General features: G+C 39.9%; 1 protein-coding gene across 3 annotated transcripts in view; it reads left to right on the forward strand.

Annotated features, from left to right (window-relative positions):
- The window catches only part of UBR3 (ubiquitin protein ligase E3 component n-recognin 3), a 106,630-nt gene that overhangs the window by 77,540 nt on the left and 7,105 nt on the right, over positions 1-21,985 (forward strand). For all 3 annotated transcript variants that reach the window (XM_083352215.1, XM_083352216.1, XM_083352217.1), the window contains 2 exons: positions 17,406-17,511; positions 20,422-20,522. In XM_083352215.1, coding sequence (XP_083208341.1) covers positions 17,406-17,511; positions 20,422-20,522 — 207 coding nt within the window. The remainder of the gene's footprint in view (positions 1-17,405; positions 17,512-20,421; positions 20,523-21,985) is intronic.

A 21,985-nucleotide genomic window follows, 5' to 3' on the forward strand; every position in this document is an offset into this window, starting at 1 on the left:
ATTAATATGAATAAGGACTGGGATTAAGAAAATCTATTCTGAGTAAAGCTCTTTTTCTGTTTTCCTCTTTTTCTTTTTTACTTTATTTGTAATATTAATATTGTTTGTATTCATTTTATATGAGCTAGAGGGAGATAGAATTAATAGTTTATTGTTGATAACATAGGGGTGCTTATGTCTGTTTTTCGATTTTATACCCTGTATTTAGCTCTGGGAAGTCGGGGGGGGGGAGGAGGGAATGGGGGAGAGGGATAGGGAGGGTGAGATAGTGGTGGGGGAGGGGGGGGATTAAAGTCAAAATGTATTGTAAAACTTTTTAAATAAAAAAAAAGATCACGTGAAGTACTAATACCACTTTACAATGCCTTGGTAAGGCCACACCTGGAATATTGCATCCAGTTTTGGTCACCACGATGTAAAAAAGATGTCGAGACTCTAGAAAGAGTACAGAGAAGAGCAACAAAGATGATTGGGGGACTGGAGGCTAAAACATATAGGGAACGGTTGCTGGAATTGGGTACGTGTAGTTTAACGAAGAGAAGAGTGAGGGGTGACATGATAGCAGTGTTCCAATATCTCAGGGGCTGCCACAAAGAAGAGGGAGTCAAGCTATTCTCCAAAGCACCTGAAAGCAGGACAAGAAGCAACAGATGGGAACTAGTCAAGGAGAGAAGCCCCAGGTAGGGGTAGAGTTCTCCGGGGCCGCCCGAGCTTGGAGCTTGGGCGGCTGAAGGATTGAACTCCCCCGAAGCCTGGGTTGCTCCCAGCTGGCCAGCGTCTCTGCTCCGAACTTCTTGGAGCAGAGCCAGGCGTCTGCGAACCATCCCTGCCTGAAGAAAGGACTATGATTTAAAGGAGCAGGCAGAGCGGTACAAGAGGGAAAAGGTGAAGAGGATTATTTTACTATACTCTCGAGTTTGATGGACTTTTTAAACTTTAAGTGAAAGTGCGTCATAATTGAGGAGTAAAAGATGGCGGCTAAACCTCCCCCTAAAACTCTTCGGAGTGGTGGATCCTCGCCGGTGCAACAATCATCACTACAGGCATTGCACCCTCCTGAAGTGCTGACATCGAAGGATTTGCGAGAGGCTTTGGAGAAACATGCCCAGGTACTTTTGGAATCAATTAATCAGTCAATTGCTGACAAATTTGCACAGATGGAGGAGAAATTGGAGAAATTGGAGGAGAGAATGGAAGAGAGGATGGAACAGAAGTTCAGCGTGATGAAGGTAGACATTTTGTCTTCAGTGCATAAAGTGGCGGAATGTGTGGAAGATTTAGATGAAAAAATGGATGATCTGGCTCAAAGGAATGCAATATTAGAAGTAAAAGCACGGGAGAATGAGAATGCAAGAGACAAAATGGAAAGGGAGTTAAGCCTTGCCCAATATTACCAGATGCAGTTTGCTGTCAGAATCAGAGGTTTAAAAGAGAATATTAAAGAAGATTTAAAGCAGCTGATCTCTGAGGCTCTCGAAGTGGTATTGAACCAGCCAGCATCTGAAATAAGAGCAGCTATGGATAAAGTGTTCCGGGTGAATTCATGGATTGCCAGACAGAGAAAGTTGCCTAGAGATGTGGTGGTTTATTTTGCAAAAAGAGAAATTAGAGATCAAGTTATACAAGCTGCCTATGATGCTAAAGTTGTGATTGCTGAACAAGAAGTCTTGGTTTTAAAAGAAATTCCTCCAAGGATTTTAAGGGGAAGGAAGGACTATACATTTCTCGTGCATGAGCTCAAGCAAAGAGATATAAGGTTCAGATGGGAGATTCCAGATGGGCTGATGGTGATGCATGAAGGTAAATGTATCGGCTGATTACTGTGAAGCAAGCGCGTGATTTCTACAATAATGTCTTAAAAGCAACCCCATTAACACTTCTGGAAGCTGCAAAGGGACCTGGAGAAGGAGAACATCAAGAGGATGAAACAGAGGAAAATGGTGCTGGAGGAGATCAAGCTACAACTTCTTTGGATGATCCTAGAGAGCAAAGAGTAACGCGTGCTGCTTTAAAACGAGCAAAGAAAATAAAAGAACAAGATCAGCAAAAGTCCTCAGAATCTTCACAACGTACTTATAGCCAAGCTGTGGGAGGAGCACGGCCTAAAGAAGTTAGTCCTATCAAAGCTGTGGTCCAAGAGCTTGTGGAGGATATGCATGGCAACTAAATTTTTAACCTGGAATGTTAATGGATTAAATTCACCACAGAAGAGGAAGAAAGTTTTTCAATATTTAAAACAATTTAAGATAGATGTTATATGTCTGCAAGAAACGCATATTAGAGTTTTGGATCAAAAGTACTTATCGAACTCGTGGCTGGGTACGCAATTTGTTGCTTCTGCAGAGAACAAGAAAAATGGTGTGGTTGTTTATGTTAAAAGTGCCTTAACAGCAGACTTAATTGAAGCAGATAAGCATGGAAGATATGTTATGATTCAGCTGTTGTTAGAAGGTAAAAAGACGCTTTTAGTTGGATTATATGCACCTAACCAACAACAAGCTGACTTTTTTAGCTTACTTCACACAAAGCTTACCCAGTTGGATTATAAATCTTTTATTTTTATGGGGGACTGGAATGGTGTTTTGGATGTACAGTTGGATAAGGCTGGAGCTTTTAAGCGCATTCCAAGTCATGCTAGACTGCCTAAATCTTTTTTTGAAATGAAGGATGACCTGGAATTGCGAGATATTTGGCGTGAGAGACACTTGCAGGAGAAGGATTATACTTTTTTTTCTGACAGACACCAATCTTTTTCAAGGATTGATTTTATTTTGTTGACTAATGATTTTTTTTTGAGAACTAAAAAGGTGAAGATTTGTGCAAGAACTATCTCTGACCACAGTCCAGTTTGGTTGGAGATTGATAAGGAGAAAGGAGATAGGCGCTCGTGGCGCGTAAATGAGAACTTGTTTAGAAATCAGAGAAATGTGGAAGAATGCAAACAGCGGATGAAGGATTTTTTTGAGATTAATATGAATAAGGGTACCTCTATGGATATGGTTTGGGATGCTAGCAAGGCCTATATGAGAGGGGTGTTGATATATATGAATAATAGACATAGACGTGCAGTGGAAACTAGAAGGAAAGAACTGGAGAATGAAATAAAGGAAAAAGAAAAGGTTTTGATTTTGAACCCAGAGGATGTGAAGATCAAGGAGGCTATTAGACTGCTAAGAGGAAAATTTGATAAATTAATGCCTGATCAAGTGGCGACCAATCTGCGGTTTGCTAGGCATAATACTTTTTGCAACGCTAATAAACCAGGCAGATGGTTAGCTTATAGACTGAGGAAAAAACAAAGGGCCTCTAAGATAGATAAGATTGAGTATAAAGGAAGGGTTGTGTTTCAACAGAATCTTATTAAGGATGCTTTTGTGGATTTTTATTCGAAATTATATACTAAAGAGGAAATTAGTGCAAAAGATATTGATATATACTTGGAGAATGCTAGCATCCCGGTTCTTACGCAAGTACAAAAAGAGGGGATTAATCAACTGATTACGGAAGAAGAAATTTTTACAGCAATTAAGGAACTGAAGGTGGATAAAGCACCAGGCACGGATGGCTTGACTGCGGCCTATTATAAAAATTTACAATTAGAGATGATAAAACCGTTAAAGGAACTGTTCCAGACAATCCAGAGGGGGGGAAAGGTGCCACCGTCTTGGAGAACAGCTTTTATTTCTTTGATTCCGAAGGAAGACCAGGATGCTACTCAAATTAAAAATTATAGACCGATATCGCTTTTAAATACAGATTATAAGATATTTGCTAAGGTTTTGGCTAATAGACTGATGAGGGTTCTGCAACAGGTGATTCATGGGGATCAAACGGGGTTTATTAGTGGTAGGCAAATGAAAAATAATGTGAGACATATAGTTGATGTGTTAGAGTTTTTGGAAAGGAACAACCAGATCTCTGCAGCGCTAATCTTTTTAGATGCTGAAAAGGCTTTTGATCAATTGAATTGGCAATTTTTGTTGAAAGTTTTAGATAAAATGGATTTTGGGGAAAAATTTTTACAACCGATTAGGGCATTATATCAAAAACAAACTGCCCGAATTATAGTTAATAATAGCCTGACAGCAGCATGTAATATTGAGAAGGGCACAAGGCAAGGGTGTCCGTTATCGCCCTTGTTATTTGTGTTAACTTTAGAGATATTGGTTAAAATTCGGAATTCGGAAAAAATTAAGGGGATACAAGTTGGAGATCAGGACTATAGATTGAGAGCATTTGCAGATGATCTGGTTGTTACAGTGACCCAGCCAGAGAACTCTGTTGTGGACCTGATGGAGATAATAACACAATATGGGAAGGTTTCTGGATTTAAAGTAAATGTACAGAAAACCAAAATTTTGGCTAGAAATATGACAGTTTCACAGAAGGTTCTTTTAGAAGGATTAACTGGATTTGAGATTGTTAAAAGGGTTAAATATTTGGGGGTGATTTTATCACCCTCTAATACAAAGTTATATAAAAATAATTATGAAAAATTATGGGGGAAAATTCGAAAATAATTGGAGAGTTGGGAAAAATTGCAATTGTCTTTGTTGGGACGGATTGCAGCAGTGAAAATGAATGTCCTGCCCAAATTTTTATTTTTATTTCAAATGATACAGATTTTTAAGAAAGATTCTAACTTGGAGGAATGGCAGCGTGGTATCAACAAATTTGTGTGGGCAGGGAAAAAGCCACGAGTTAAACTTAAGATTATGCAGGATACTCGTGAGAGAGGTGGCCTTAAATTGCCTAATTTTAAATTATATTATGAAGCTGCTGCATTAGTAGGAATAAGTGATTGGATTAATTTGACGCAACCGAGGTTATTAAATCTTGAGGGCCATGATTTGTTGTTTGGCTGGCATGCATATTTGTTGTATGATAAGAAGGTAGATACTGTGTTTAGGATGCATATTTTAAGACAGGCATTGCTGAGAGTTTGGAAGAAGTATAGACATAAGTGAAGCTGCAAGATACCATTGTGGGCAATTCCAAAACACGCAATAGAAAATATACATGCTGGTTTCAAACATGATGTGACTACATACAAGGAAATTTTAAGCTTGGAAAGGAATGTTTGGTGTTTGAAATCATATAGCCTCTTGCGAGAAGAGAAGGTTGTTCAAACTTGGTTTCAATATATTCAGTTACGGGCCAGGTGGAAAGAAGACCAGAAAAATGGATTTGCAATGACTGATGAAAACTTGATAAAGCAAATTAGAAATCAGGGACCAGCACATATTAAACGGATATATCTTGCATTGATAGAGATTGATTCAGAAACAAAGCTTGTTAAGGATTGTATGATAAAATGGGCCCAAAACATCCAGGAAGTTATCACAATGGACACGTGGGAAAAGATTTGGGTGAGGAACGTAAAATTTACTCAAGCTCAAAATCTAAGAGAGAACTTTTACAAAATGTTTTATAGATGGCATTTAGATCCTAAAAAGCTTGCAAGTATGTATCCGAATTATCAGCCTAAATGTTGGAGGTGCGGTGATGAAGATGCAACATATTTTCACATATGGTGGACATGTAAGAAGGTTAAGGCTTTTTGGATAAAAGTCTGGTGGAATATGCAGAAGATTTTTAAACAGAGGATAAAGTTTTGTCCGCAACTTTTTTTGTTGGGAATAATTGTCGACGCTACAGTTGTGGACACCAAGATGATGTTGAACTTAATTACGGCAGCAAGACTTTTGATAGGCCAATATTGGAAGAAAGAGGAACTGCCGACCATAGAAGAGTGGACTTTAAAGGTTTCCGACCTGGCAGAGATGGCGAAGATTTCGGCCTATTTGAAAGATCATTCGCAAGAACGTTATATTATGGAATGGAGAAAATGGATTGAGTTTATCCAGAACAAGTATAGGGTTAAGAAGTTTTATGTAGCATTCGAATAAGTCTTCTTTCGTTTTCTTTTTTCTTTTTCTATTTTAGTTTTTTTTATATATATTTAATATTGCTAAGGTTTGTTTTATCCTATATAAGTTAGAGAGTGATGGATTTTAGAATTTATAGTTGTTAGTATATGGTTGTTTATGATTGCTTTTTTTTAATATATATATACCTTGTATTTAGCTCTGGGAAGTCGGGGGGGGAGGGGGGGAGGGAGGGGGGGGGAGGAGGGAGGGGGGGGAGGGGGAGAGGTAGGGGGGGAGGTGGGAGGGGGAAGGGGGGCTTTTTAAAGGAAAACTGTATTTTAAAACTTTTCAATAAAAAAAAGGAGAGAAGCAACCTAGAACTAAGGAGAAATTTCCTGACAGAACAACTAACCAGTGGAACAACCTGCCTCCAGAAGTGGTGAATGCTCCAACACTGGATGTTTTTAAGAAGAGACTGGCCAGCCATTTGTCTGAAATGGTATAGGGTTTCCTGCCTGTGCAGGGGGTTGGACTAGATGACCTCCAAGGTCCCTTCCAACTACTACTACTACTACTACTACTACTACTACTACTACTTCTTCTTCTTATTGTTATTGTTATTGTTATTGTTATTGTTATTATCATCTTGTAGAAAAAAAGGCCCACACTGATAAATTAAAAATCTTTGTGGTCTGCAAAGGAATGCTGGTGGGCTAATCAATGATTTGGTGACTTGAGGAGCATCTACAGTGTTGGAGCTTGAGGTCATGGTAAGCCATGAAGGCTGTAGGCAACATGACTTTCAGGGCAGTGGTGGTGATTTTGTTACTTAAAAAAAAAAGTCTGTGCTTTGTCCAAGGGTGCTTGGTAGGCTGTATGTACAGGCCTGGTCTATTTTGGAGCGTTCAACTATCTAGAGCAGGCATGTCAAACTCATTTTGTTTGAGGCAACTTTTTATAAAAGAATTGCCATTAATTTGTTTTAATATAATTTAAATCAATTTTTCACTTGATTTCAAATTAAATGAATGAGATTTTTTTGTACAATTGCCAAATGCAATAAACTGGTTTTAGGTATATGTTATTGGAAGGAAAAAGCAATCCTTGTTGCGTTGCTGATCCCAGAGAAACATTTGCATGTATGCGGGTATCCTTAGGGTGCCATAGTTATGGATGAGAAATATTGGTTGCAAAGTTGGCATTTCTGGATGTAATACAGATATTTTGGACTTATTTTTGTTTCTTTGCATGTTTTATATTTTTAAAAAGGCATATGCTACTGACTACACTTATGCACAAATGTAACATGATCACTGCTTGTCCAAAATTTTACTATACAGATAATACCCCCAGAAATAGATTATTTTGTTATCTAATTTTACCTTCCAAAAGACAGAAGCAGATGAAAAATGTGAGGTTCTTTCCTGTTGGCTTTTCTGAATTAGCTGTTTTAGATTCTAAAAGTTTAGTTCCTAAAGAAATAATCCTGTAAATAATTTTAATGTCCTCCTCTAGTGCTGGGTCTTTTATGACTCAAGGACTTCAACTCCCAGAATTCCTGAGCCAGCATGGCTCAGCTTGGAAACCTCTCCCTTTCCCCTCAGCATGGCTGGCTCAGGATTTCTGGGAGTTGAAGTCCACGAGTCATAAAAAAGAGCCAAGATTGCTAGCCCTGCAATAGGCTTAGGAAAACCAATAAGGGAGCTGGGTTGTTTGTTTGTTTGTTTTGCAAAAAAAAAGGTTCCGGAACACCGTTCTGCGCGTTCTATGAGAAAAAAAGCCCTGGTTATGGAGCTCTGTTATCTTCCCACTGAAGTAGTACCTGTTTATCTACTGGCATTTGCATGCTTTCGAACTGCTAGGTTGACAGGAGCTGGGGCACGATGGGAATTCACCCTGTCATGTAGCACTCGGGCCTTGAAAGTAGGCTGCTGGCTTTTCTAGCCAACAAGCCCTTCTCTCCTTCTCTCTCTCTCTCTCTCTCTCTCTCTCTCTCTCTCTGTGTCATGGTGGCTCAGCGGTTACATATTAGTATAGATGTATCTAATTGGGCGATTATGTTGCTATGTTTTTTTAACCTTTTGGCAAACTACTGGCTTGATTATAATTTTAAATGTACAATAAAATCTCTATAGTAAAAGTACAGTTAAAAAAACACTACCATTTAAGCCTGCTTTGAAAAAAGGAGTTGTTGTTAGCTGTGAAGTCGTGTCCGACCCATCGCAACCCTATGGACAAAGTTCCTCCAGGCCTTCCTGTCCTCTACCATCTTCTGGAGTCCATTTAAGCTCACTCCTACTGCTTCAGTGACTCCATCCAGCCACCTCATTCTCTGTCGTCCCCTTCTCTTGCCCTCAACCTTTCCCAGCATTAGGCTCTTCTCCAGTGAGTCCTTCCTTCTCATTAGGTGGCCAAAGTATTTTGAGTTTCAACTTCAGGGTCTGGCCTTCTAAAGAGCAGTCAGGGTTGATCTCCTCTAGGACTGACCAGTTTGATTGCCTTGCAGTCCAAGGGACTCGCAGGAGTCTTCTCCAGCACCATAGTTGAAAGGCCTCAATTCTTTGGCACTCAGCCTTTCTTATGGTCCAACTTTCACAGCCATACATTGCAACTGGGAAGACCATAGTCTTGACTATACACACTTTTGTTGGCAGGGTGATGTGTCTGCTTTTTAGTGTGCTGTCTAAAAGAAGCAAGCATCTTTTAATTTCTTGGCTACAGTCCCCATCTGCAGTGATCTTGGAGCCCAGGAAAATAAAATCTGTCACTACCTCCATTTCTTCCCCATCTATTTGCCAGGAATTGAGAGGGCCGGACGCCATGATCTTGGTTTTCTTAATGTTAAGTTTCAACCCAAGTTTTGCACTCTCCTCCTTCACCCGCAACAAGAGGCTCTTTAGTTCTTCTTCACTTTCTGCCATTAGAGTGGTATCATCTGCATATCTTAGGTTGTTGATATTTCTCCCGGCAATCTTAATTCCAACTTTTGATTCATCTAGCCCTGCTTTTCTCATGATGTGCTCTGCATATAAGTTAAATAGGCAGGGCGACAGTATACAGCCTTGCCGGACTCCTTTCCCAATTTTGAACCAATCAGTGGTTCCGTGTCCAATTCTCACTGTTCCTTCTTGACCCACATGTAGGTTTCTCAAGAGACAAATAAGTTAGTCTGGTACTCCCATCTCTTTAAGAACTTGCCACAGTTTGTTGTGATCCACACAATCAAAAGCTTTAGCATAGTCAATGTAGATGTTTTTCTGGAACTCCCTAGCTTTCTCCGTGATCCAACGTATGTTGGCAATTTGATCTCTAGTTCCTCTGCCTCTTCAAAATCCTGCCTGCACTTCTGGTAGTTCTCGATCCACATACTGCTGGAGTCTAGCTTGTAGGATTTTAAGCATAACTTTACTAGCATGTGAAATGAGTGCGATGGTGCGATAGTTTGAACATTCTTTGGCACTGCCTTTCTTTGGAATTGGAATGTAAACTGATCTTTTCCAATCCTGTGGCAACTGTTGAGTTTTCCAAATTTGCTGGCAAATTGAGTGTAACACTTTTACTGCTTCGAAAAATTAGTATGAGTACCTAAATTTCTATATGTTAGGTCTAGCTGAGTCCACCAAAGACCACATGGCTTTTTGTATCCTGTTTTATATTCATCTAAAAATAGCAGAATCTAGCGATCTGGACACTGTTAAATTCCATCTAGCTGACTAGAAATGCTAGTGCTAACTGTTTAGTAAAAAGTATAGATGCATTTTTAGAATTGCAAATTCAGTACTTATAAAGAAAGAAGACATATTTCTTGCCCTTTTTCTTTAGAACCATCTTCCCATTAGAGGGCAATATTTGCCTCCCCCCAGTTTAGTGGAAGGAAAAAATAAAATTACATAGTGTGTGAATCAATGTTATTAAAATTTTGTTTTAAATTACTATATAAGTTTTTTTCTTTATAATAACATAATTACATGTATGGATTCTAGGTGAAGCTAATTTGGTACTAATAATCTAACCTGAGTAGTACTTGCTATCTTCTAAGTGTCACAAGCAACATTTCTTGGTGTATTATGCTGCTTAGGGGTCACGTACAACTAAATATAGGTTTATTCTGTAGCAGGTGAAGTCCAAAATATGAAATGCCACCCTATGGTTACTGTCTTTATGCATTTGTACTTACAAATAAGTGCCTTTGGATTTTACAAGTTGTTACACCAATAAGTAATTAAGATTTCAACCTTAATATTAATTTGCAGATAATTTTCAGAAAAAGTAAATGCAATTTATGCAGGAAATGAATGAATTTAAGTTTATTTCCATGTTTTCTTTATAACAATTTGGTTTTCTTTGATAGCTGCAGGACATGCTATTGAGGATAGCATATTTTACCTTGAAACAGGACAATATGTTTTTTTTCTTACTATCCAGCAATGGAATGTTTGCTTAGAACAAAAGCATAATTATAATACAGATAGAAGTGATCCTGATCATTTTCCCCCTTTACAATGAAAACAGATAATATCAATCCACAAAAAGAAATATAAATGACTTATACTGTAACTTTTTTGGTACTAGCTATGAATGGTATTGAGTGAACAAACATGTTTTTCCCTGGGTCTCATAAGAAGTTCCCAGCCATATGCCAGAATTTCTGTACTGTTTCTACAAATCATGATATAGCTGTTTGTTAGATAAAAAGCAGACTATACATTGCTGGGAATTTATGTGTATAAAATTGTATTAGCATCAAATACCCAGAGAAAAGATGCGTGAATCTGTGATTATGCCAAACTGTGTTTTGAGGTACTACAATTGAACCAATACCAAGAGGTATATGTAATTGTGCCCCATCCAGTGACAGGTTTCGTGACTGGAAAACTGAAGCAGGCTGTTTTCCAGAGATTTGAAGAACCTTCTAGAACTCCGTTGGAGGTGGCAACAAGGTTCTGTAGAAGAGCATCAACGAAAACAGCAATCCTTCTCTTTGCCTTTCGCAAACAGGATCTTCTAAATCTAAGAGCCTCCCCAATAAAAACACAGTTTTATGTTCCACAGCTACAACCCCACAACTCTTCGTTTCCATAGGAGATTTTTTTTTAGCCTGGGTAGGTGGGGTTATTGCTTATGTAAACGTATACAAGTCAAAGAACAAAGGAATGAATGTTCATTAAACATCTCTTGCCAGTTTGAATGGGAGCTCATTTTGTCCTAATTCACTGCTGCCAATTCAGAAAACAGGTGACAGCACTTAGTTCCAATGTCATCTGTGCCTACAATTATTTGGCAAACCAAGAAGTTAATTACAGCCCTCAAGCTCTACATGAAGCAGCTGACTTCAGCATGAGCCTGTTTTGGCCTCCCAAGTGTCTATGAATAATCGTCTATTTGTAGAAAATAAATTAATTCCTTCTGTGATTTATATTTACACGTGGCATTTTTAGGAGCCCCTACAAGTGCTAGGGACAGTAGGTTAGAAACAGAAGTAATAAATCAAGTAAAGAGAAAATATAAATAAGTTTTTGGGTGGGACAAAAAATTTTTTGGAGCACCTCTATACTGATACCAACTAAAAATTTCATTGTCTGCACTATTTTGAAAGGAACAGTCTAGTAAAATTGAATCAAAATATACATGGGAATATAGGGGGAAAAATTGAAAACAGTTGAAAACATGGGATTCCCAAATACGAAGTAATTCTGATTAGATCTATATTTGAAAGAGAAATTACCTAGTTTAAATAGAAGGGAAATAATATGAAGTATTGTTATTTCCCCGGGTTCATTTTGTGTAATTCTTATAGCAGCCTTGATCTGTAGATCCGAAAAAATTAAACCTCAAGTATCCTGTTTCATTTAGCTCCTCTTCGACCTCTTTATTCTTAACAGGGAAGAGATGTGGGCTTTGGTTGCATAAAAATTAACAGATAATCTAGATGTGCCTGTGGACGCAGCTGGACTATATTCTAGATATAAAAATGAATAACAGGATTTTGGCAGATCTGTTTGTCCATCCATCTGTATGTAGCAAAAGCAGTGATGGTAATAGTTTGGTTTTTTTATGGATGCATAACTAAGTGCAGTAAGAACATAGAATTCAAAAAATGCATATTACAATCAGTTATATCATAATGTAAAATAAACCTGTAAACTGAAATGTCTGGCATATATATTAACTTGGAATATATGAAGTATTAGATAAGAATGCATTGAATGACTGATTTTGAAGCAACTTTGCAGGGACCCATGGGGGGAAAAAGCATTTTTAATGCTTTTGAAACCTTCAGTGATTCAGTTCCAAATGTGGTCTTGAATGAAGCTTATTCCAAAAAAACAAGTCAAGTGAGAAAAAGTTCTTCGTTGGGATGTGACTGTTCCACAATGTGATAGTAGCAAAAGACTGATAAAGGGAGTCAGGTGTGCAGGGATGTGAGCCAACAGCAGGTATTTCAAATGTGTGTGTAATTCATCAACCCCCGTAATTTGTGTTACCATGTTTTCCCCAAAATAAGGCCAGGTCTTATATTTTTTTTGCCTCCAAAAGAGGCACCAAGTCTTATTTGGGGGGGGGGGGGATGTCTTACCTTAGGACCACCACAGCCAGGCCTGCCACGCCCCAACACCTGTCATGCTGCTGCCTGCCTGTCTTCTGCAGCTGCTTGCAGCCACATGCCATGTGGCGCATCATGCCGCCATCGCTAGCAGCAGGAGGCCGCACAGCGCATCACACTGATTGCACTGGTGCCACCACTTGCTGCAGGAGGCCGCAAGGTTTGTTGTGCTGATCGCAAGTGGATGTGATCGGCATGGCAAGCCTTGTGGCCTCCTGCTATGAACGGCGGCACTGGTGCAATTGGCACAACGAGCCATGTGTCCTGCGAGTGGTGGCAGCGGTACAATTGGTGCAACAAGCCTCACGGCCTGCTGCTGCAATTGGCAGTGGTGTGATGCGCCACGTGGCATGAGGCTGCAAGCGGCCACAGAAAAACTCGGGCAGTGGTGCGACAGGTGTCTGGACGTTGGAGGCCTGGCTGCAGTGGTTCTAAGGTAAGCAGGTGTGAGGTGCCTGGGGCAGCTTCACCACCCCCGCCCTAGTTTGATTTTTTTTTATGTGCACCTCGCCCCCAAACTAAGGCTTATTTTTGGGCGCACGTGTAAAAATCAAGCTAGGGCTTATTTTTGGGACAGTCCTTATTTTCGGGGAAACACGGCAGTATCTTACATGAATTTCCAACTAATGCAATGATTAGCAATAAAAAGAGTTGAAGGCAATGTAAGGAAGGTCCAAAATAATATCACTAGCAACATCAAGGGCTGGAGTAAGCTCTTGAGTAACCTAGCTGTAAGCTTGCTACAATAATGCAAGCACAAAAAGTAAAGCATGAACTAAAAGCCTTGGCTAACCTAGTAGTGAGTTTCCGATTCTTAAAGCTTTTACTCCATGGACCTAGCAAAGGTATTTTTCAATTTGGATTGTTAGGTTCCTCACAAATGGGGGGGAATCTGTAACTGGCAACCTTGAACCCCAGAGGAGGGATGAGATGAACAAAGTAAAGTACAATAATTTCTTATTCATTCTTCAGTTAAAGGTGATACAGCACATTCAGTCTCAAATCCTGCCTAGGCAGTTGGAGAGCAATGCCAACATCATGTCATCCAAGGCAGTGACCAGCAAATCTCAAGGGTCTAGGACAGGGGTAGGCCTACCCCTGGTCTAGGAGAATTCGCCATAGGACAACTCACTTCAGGACAAGAGTTAAACTAATATCAAATAAATGGTAGAATAGAATCATTAAAGGAAGGTTTCCATAGGACAGAATCGGACGGTCTTGAGCATGTTATCTGGACTGAGTTTGATCCTGTTTCCCCTGATGATGTGGACAGGATTATGGGGAGGCTGAGCTCCACCACCTGTTTATTGGACCCATGTCCCTCCTTGCTGATTTATGCGGCTCGGGAGGAGACACGAAGCTGGTTCCAGGCAGTAATAACTGCCTCTTTGAGAGAGGGTGTTTTCCCCGCCGCCTTGAAAGAGGCGGTGGTGAGGCCCCTTCTCAAGAAGCCTGCCTTGGACCCAGCGATTTTGAATAACTATCGTCCGGTCTCCAACCTTCGCTTTCTGGCGAAGGTTGTTGAGAGTGTGGTGGCACATCAGCTTCCTCTGTTCCTGGAGAAAACTGATTATCTTGAACCGTATCAATCGGGCTTCAGGCCCAGGCACAGCACGGAGACGGCATTGGTCACGCTGGTGAATGATCTCTGGCGGGTTCAGGACAGGGGTTGCACCTCTGTCCTAGTCCTATTAGATCTCAGCGGCTTTTGATACCATCGACCATGGTATCCTACTGCGGCGTCTCGGGGTTGGGAGTGGGAGGCACTGTTTTACAGTGGTTCTCCTATCTCCTGGGCTGCTTGCAATTGGTGTTGACAGGAGGGCAGAGATCTGCCCCGAGGCCTCTCGTTTGTGGAGTTCTTCAGGGGTCAGTTCTGTCGCCCCTCCTGTTCAACATCTATATGAAGCCGCTGGGCGAGATCATTCGTGGTTTCGGGGTGGGATATCATCAGTATGCTGATGATACCCAACTTTTTTTCTCCACCCCAAACCAACCCAGTGATGCCCTCGCCATGATGTCCCGTTGCCTGGAGGCGGTCCGGGTCTGGATGGGGAGAAACAGGCTTCGTCTCAATCCTGCCAAGACTGAGTGGCTGTGCATACCGGCATCTCGGGTTAACCAATTTATTCCATCGTTAACGATGGGGTGAGGTGTTACCCCCCCATTGATAGGGCTCGCAACTTGGGCGTCCTCCTGCATTCACGGCTCAATTTTGAAGATCACATAGGAGCTGTGACCAGAGGGGCCTTTGCCCAGGTTCGCCTGGTGTGCGAGTTGCAACCCTATCTGGACCGAGTTGCCCTACGCACAGTCACTCATGCGCTCATGACCTCCTAGTTAGACTACTGCAACGCTTTCTACATGGGGCTGCCCTTGAGGACCACTCGGAGGCTTCAGCTGGTGCAGAATGCGGCCGTGCGAGTTGTGATGGGGGTTTCCCGATACTCCCATGTAACACCTCTACTCCGCGAGCTGCATTGGCTTCCGGTTGCCCTCCAGGTGAGATTCAAGGTGCTGGTGATGACCTATAAAGCCCTAAATGGCTTGGGTCAGGGATATTTGAGGGAACACCTGCTGCCGGCATCAAGCTCCCTTCGTCCTGTGCGCTCCCACAGGGAGGGCTTTCTCAGGGTGCTGCCAGTAAAAGATTGCCGACGGACAATACCCAGGGGGAGGGCCTTCTCTGTGGGTGCACCAGCCCTTTGGAACCAGCTGCCCATGGAGCTTAGGACTGCCCCCGACCTTCGTTCATTTCGCCGGGACCTGAAGACCTGGCTCTTTGAGCTTTCCGGCCCAGGCTGAGAGTTTTTAATTGGGGTTTTTATATTTTTTCAGGGATCAAATTTAATTGTTTTTTTAAATTTTTGTATTGTATTGATGTTTTTAAACACCTTGTAAACCTATGGGAAAAGGGCGGTATATAAATCTAATAAACTTAAACTATAAATAAACTTAAATAATTAAATTTAATTATTGAGTTGTCCCGCAGCGAGTTGGCCATGGCAAGTTGTCCCATTCTGAATCTCAAAGATTAGCAAAAAACATAGTAGCAGAATTTGATATGTAAAATCAGAGAAGCTAGAGAAAGATTATACAAAGAGAATAAGAGATACCCGAGGTTGAGTTCTAAGGAGCTCTTGGTATTAATGAGAAAGATTGAAAAATGGAACCATTCCATGAAACTAAGAATATCTTGTACAGCTGTTTTCAGCCTGTCCGGCTTGGCGGACAGGTGGAAGGGGTGATGGCAGCAGGGGGAGGAGAGGCGTTGATTTCACGCACATGCACACACTGCTTTCACAAACGCAGCTTTGTGCACGCTCTTGCACCACTTTCGTGGCTTGGTCCCAAACGGGCTGCAGCCTGTCAGTGGGCTGCGCACCAAGGGTTGGAGACCCCTGATCTTGTACATAGATCAGATTGAAATGTTCACCTGTAGCACCAAAGAAATTTGGTTGTGGCAGTAATATTTTATACTCCTGGCTATGACAAGTGGTCAGTATATCTGTCTAATACAGGGTTGTCAAACTCAATTTCATTGAGGGCCGCATCAGCATTGCGGTTGCCCTCAAGGGGCTGGGTGGGCGTGGCCTACTGGGTGGGCGTGGCTAGAGTGTGTATGGCCTACTGGGTGGGTGTGGCCAGCTCTACATCGTTCACATCAAGGGTGCCTATGGGGGCCTGGGCAGGAGTGGGGCAGAAGGAGGGTCTCTGGGCCAGGGCCACGGCAGTGGGGGCCGTTCCTCACTGTTTCCAGGATGGCTTCGCGGGCCGCATGAAACCACTTTGCGGGCCGGATCCGGCCCCTGGGCCTTGTGTTTGACATGTCTGGTCTAATAGCACTAATTTTGAAGAAAGATGGTTCATCATAGTTATCAACAGGTCATTCAGGTGAACTACAAGAATATCTCACTAGAAAACATGATCGGAATAGGACCAAATGATTTGCAGAACCTCAGGTAAAAAGGGAAGGAGAGACATTGGAACAAACAAGAATCAGTGGAAGACTTTTGAAATAAAGGGCATTCATGAGTATGAGCCTTTGCTTTGCTTTGTGCTGCCTCTCTTGCGCTCTCTGCTTTTGAACTGTCTCTCAATCTCCTCCTACCCCTATATAGAATTCCTCTTCCAACTAACCCTTGATCACCACTTCTCCCATATTTTGTTGCAAAAGCTCCTCACATTTTTAAGTTATCTTTCCCCTCTCCCAATTTTGAGTTTATCTAGATCCATGTAAAGTAAAGGACAGTGTAGGAAAATGGAGATCAGAGCTTAGTTTGAGAATAAATATAAGTTTCAATGCATAGAGCTTTTTTTAAAAAGGAAATCCGGAATAATGTATTGTTCTGAATTATAAATTTGGAAAGCAATTGTAAATTGTAAATTCTAAAGGAAATGCAGAAAGTATAAGCAATTAAGTCTACACAAAAAGCTACTAGCACCTTCACTCTTCTTGTAGCTCCTTACCTGTTTTCAAAAAAACATGGTAAAGCAGAGGTTGTAAAAACAACTGTTGGCAGTTGGATATCCTTTAAAAGTCCAGGAAAAACAATTATATAGCAAAATCCTAATCAGAAAGCACCCTTCAATAAGCCTTTTTTTAAAAAACTGTAATACAAATTCAAAAATCTGTGACTTGGCTGTTCAGTTGTTTCTCAGCATGGTTTATAGGGAAGTATGTCTCATTTTATCTTTGAAACGGTGAATGAGCTCGATTAAATAACAATGAGTAAAGTACTCAAAGTCATCCAGTGCACCTCATTGTTCTGTTTAGGATTGGAATTTGAGTCTAGTTCCAGTGAACTATATCAGGGCTTAAGGAAGTCCTCTCAGACAGATATTTAAAAATGCTGAATAAACCTTTTCAAAGGGATATAAAATCGAGAAGTTTCATCTAAAAACCCCCCTCTTCATTTCTTTTTCTATAGATCAGCTGTTTCACGTGTTGGCTATGCACATGAGACTCTACAGCATTGATTCTGCTTACAATCCATGGAAGAAACTGACACGGTTGATACAGGATGAAGAATTGGAGTAAGTATAAAGATATTTTTAATGTTCACCATGTTTTAATCAATTCTGTTTAGGATAAACAACCACAGCCTCAAGCATTGCATGCAGTTTCTGAACTTTTTTTTTTTCTGATGTCCAAATCCGCTCAACACATAATTATTCCAAAAATTAGTTTTTGCATTTTTTTGGCCTTGGGGGCAGGATGCATAAAACAGAAGTATAATCCCTAAAATAGCTTTCCAGACTTCAAAACACCCTTATATCAGACAATATCAGATCTACCCAGTTAGCAATATTGTTTGTGTTCCTTGGTCAATTGAAGCATATTAAGTACACCTGTAGAAAAGTACATATTAGCCAAATGAGTGATAAACTTTATTTCAAAGAGTGATTGTGGCTTGTTCAGCAGGTCATTGTTTTATTTATATATAAGGTAAAGGTAAAGGTTCCCCCGCACATGCGTGCTAGTCGTTTCTGACTCTAGGGGCTGGTGCTCATCTCCGTTTGAAAGCCGAAGAGCCAGCACTTGTCTGAGGACGTCTCCGTGGTCATGTGGCTGGCATGACTAGACGCCAAAGGCGCACGGAACGCTGTTACCTTCCCACCGTAGTGGTCCCTATTTTTCTACTTGCATTTTTACGTGCTTTCGAACTGCTAGGTGGGCAGAAGCTGGGACAAGTAACACTCTGTTACGCGGCACTCGGGATTCGACCCGCCAAACTGCCGACCTTCTGATCGACAAGCTCAGCGTCCTAACCCACTGAGCCACCGCGTCCCTCTTTATTTATATATATGTGTGTGTGTATATATATATATATATATATATATATATATATATATATATATATATATATATATATATGTATATATATATATATGTATATATATATATATATGTATATATATATGTATATATATATGTGTATATTATACACACACACACACACACACACACACACACATATATATATATATATATGTGTGTGTGTGTGTGTGTGTGTGTGTGTGTAGGTCTTGGTGTATTCGGGTCTTTTCCCGTGTAAGATTTTACACGGGAAAAGACCCGAATACACCAAGACCTACATACCTGTACCCGTGAAAATCTACGAAAACATACATATGGTGTCCCTACCACCCTCTCTTTACCTTTGCCTTTCTTTCCTGAGTAGATGAGCATAGTTCTCAATCATTCCTTAAACTTCAGCCTCTCACTCTTTATGACCAAGAACATCTATGGGAAGCATGTGAGACTTAAGCTCATTAAATGAGGATGCCACTGTAGCCTGGCCCTTTAATTGCACCATACCAGCTTCCCATTATTTTTTTACTTAAAAGAGGTTGCACCATTTCCCTCAGAAAGTCAGAAAAGACATGGAGTCTAGCATGTATGAAACAGACTGGGCACTTGGCTTGATGTTATTTATTATTTCTTTAATATTTATTTCCCACATTTTTATATAAATAACTCAAAGTGGTGAACACACACAATCTCCTTTAATCTTCAAGGACTCGGACTGAGAGAGAGTGAGTGAGTGACTGGCCCAAAGTTATCCAGCCAGCTTTCATGCTTAATTCAGGCTAGAACTCGCAGATTCCTGGCTTCTAGCCTAGTGCCTTAACCACTAAATCAAACTAGTCCTTATTAGCTTAGTGTAGCCATAGTTTATTTGTATAGATTGCATTTGGAAATCTGGGTCAGCAATGAGGAAACCCACCTTTTTTGTTCAGCCATGATTCCCAGCAATGTTGTCGATTTCTCTGAATTTGGAATATGCAAGCTCTTAAACCAACTTGGCAAATTTTTGTTCAACATGCAATAATTGTGGTCTTTTCCCCTGGAAAATATTAGGGCTTTTTCCTCACTAACTGCTTCTGTGGGTGCATTGCAAAGCTATATTTATCAACTTGTCTCATAGGCATTGAAGGCATTAGTAGAGTGGATATTCTATACTGCAAACAGACTTTTAAAGGACAGTTCCATATCATGATGAAGTTGCTTAAGCTTTTAATATATGACAGCGTAGATTTAAGGCTTAATTTACTCTGGTGCTTGACATAAACTAAAGAAGCTTAACTAAAAGGCATTTTCTAGAATTTTACTTTTTCACTTCTAGTGAAGGAACTAAATGCATTATTTGTTTATGCAAAGGTCAAATTCTATTTGATTTCTGAAAGTTTAGCAACCTGTTAAAATATACTTGAAAGAGAAATGAATGTTGCCAATTATTGAGAAGATTGAATACATGTAAAATATAAGTTGGGTTAGTTTTACTTGCAGTACTATAATATTCATTTTAAATGTGCTTATCAATTCCTATTTAGCATAACTATTTTATATCTCTCTGTTCACATTTACATAGCTATCCGCACATTTTTTTTTAAGTTTGGGAAGTTAGAATGCCAATTGGAGTTTCATATAACCATGAATTGAATTTTTTTATTGAATTTTTTTACAGTAAGTTTGGTGAATCAGCAGGGAAGCCATTTATAAGCTAAGCTAAGCTTTGCTTGTACAATTTGCTTCATGTGTTTGCTTTTGCTTCGGTTTGCTTCATGTGTTGGTTTTCCCATTTGTCCAATTTTCATTCTATAATTAAAAAACCCCTCAAAGTACTTACTTTGTGCTTTTGTACTGAATCTGCATTCATCTATTGCCAATTCATCCTTTTGATGAATTATCTTTTCTTGTTTTATCACACAAAAGTTCTTAAATACCGCTTTCCCACTGCATTCAACTTAATTTTGTTTCTTCACGTCACAAATATGAGTAGATGATCAAGGTGAAATAAATCAGTCTCAGTCCAAATATTTCCAATTTTACTTTTAAATTATGTTCCCTTTGCTACTTATAATCAAATAGCAATGGATCAAGAAATGTATTTAAATCTTGAGAAAATTAATATGGATTTTAATGACATGTATTTTTGTCAGGATGTGCAGTGAGGATCAGCCAGAGGTTCCGGTGCTTTATAAGGATGTCACATCTCTTTTGCTCATCCAGATCTTAACCATGCCTCAGCCACTGCGCAAAGGTACATTGCAAAAGTTTCAAAAATAATAGACAGAGGGCAGCAGTTATCTCTCTTGTGATTTTGAGAATTGCAGCAAATCAATCTTATTTTAGGAATGACTTTACCTTATCTTTAGAAGTTGGCAGCGGGCAGAATTTTTGTTGTGACTTTGGCAGCCATATCTGTAAGTTTTGTCTTCTCAGCTTTATCAAATAATAATGGAGGGAGACCAGGAGGCCCAAGAATTTCTTTAAATTCTTTGAGTTGCAGGAGCATGGAAAGTTTTTTCCCCCTCTTTGACCTTCTTTCATTTGTTTGCCGAACAAAAGTATTGAATATTTTACATTGCATTGTGAATGCTGGAGAGCGGAGGGGGATGAATAATTTATTTTTATTATGCAAACTAGCATTTTTGGCACAGAGGACAGTGGTAGCTGCTATAATACAGTTTGTGTAATGGTTGTTGCATGTACATATATTCAAGCATTTTATTGGAGTCTGAAGATCTCTTGGAAGCAGGAATTCTTTATTACTGTATGTTTTGAAATCTTTTAATTTTATCATTTTGAAAAGGCTAACCTAATTTCTTTTGCGCAGCTGTATTACAGGACACATTTTGTTATTTTATTACAGTATAAGCAAACATTTCACTTTTTATAAGGTCAATTGAAATGCTGTTGGCTGGCTGCACTCTAGTGATTTTTTTTATACCTCAGCTGAGTTCCTTTAAAGGCATAAACAGCTGTGTAAGAATTTTTTTCTCTGTGAATAAATGAAGATAAGACTTGTCTAAAGTTAAAAAAATAAAGCCTTAAGGAGGCAGAAGATGGACACTGTAAGAGCTCATCAGAATTCTGAATATATTCTAAATTAACAATTTAAAAAAATCTGTTCATTATAGAGAAGTGGAGCTTTTGTTTTGTTTTTTTAACTTGAAAAGTATTTGTCATTGGTTTGCGGTTCTCATGAATTCTAAAAATACATGAAACGCAGCAGGTAAGCAATTTTTAGGGCTGTCTGGCATAAACAGTTAGGAGTAAGGTTAATGAAAGGTTTTCTCTCAGTGCTATGAGCACCTGCAGAGTAGAGCAACCTGCTTTAGGATTATGGGAGAAACAAAGGGATTTCTCCCTTGTCCTTCCTTCCATGCAGTTCCATTCATAATTGCATCTCCTTGCAATTACTGTAGTTTTTGTGTGTCTCTCTCACACCCACACCCACACACACAAAAACATGCAGAGAGAGTCATACACATACATTTAGCATATATACAGGCTCACACTGCAAGTGTGAGTAGCATCCTATTTAATCTAGTTCTTATTTAGATCTGTTCATGGCAATGAATCTTCTGATACTTGTTAGCTTCTACTATAGTGGCATGGTGTGTTCAGTTACCTGGGAACTAAACAGGTCAGTGAGGTAGTTAACATGATGGGATGAAAACCTCAACTTGGGCAATTTGAGAAATAAGAAATAAGAAAAAG

This window comes from Vipera ursinii (genome assembly GCF_947247035.1).
Source record: "Vipera ursinii genome assembly, chromosome: 1".
NCBI lineage: Eukaryota > Metazoa > Chordata > Lepidosauria > Squamata > Viperidae > Vipera > Vipera ursinii.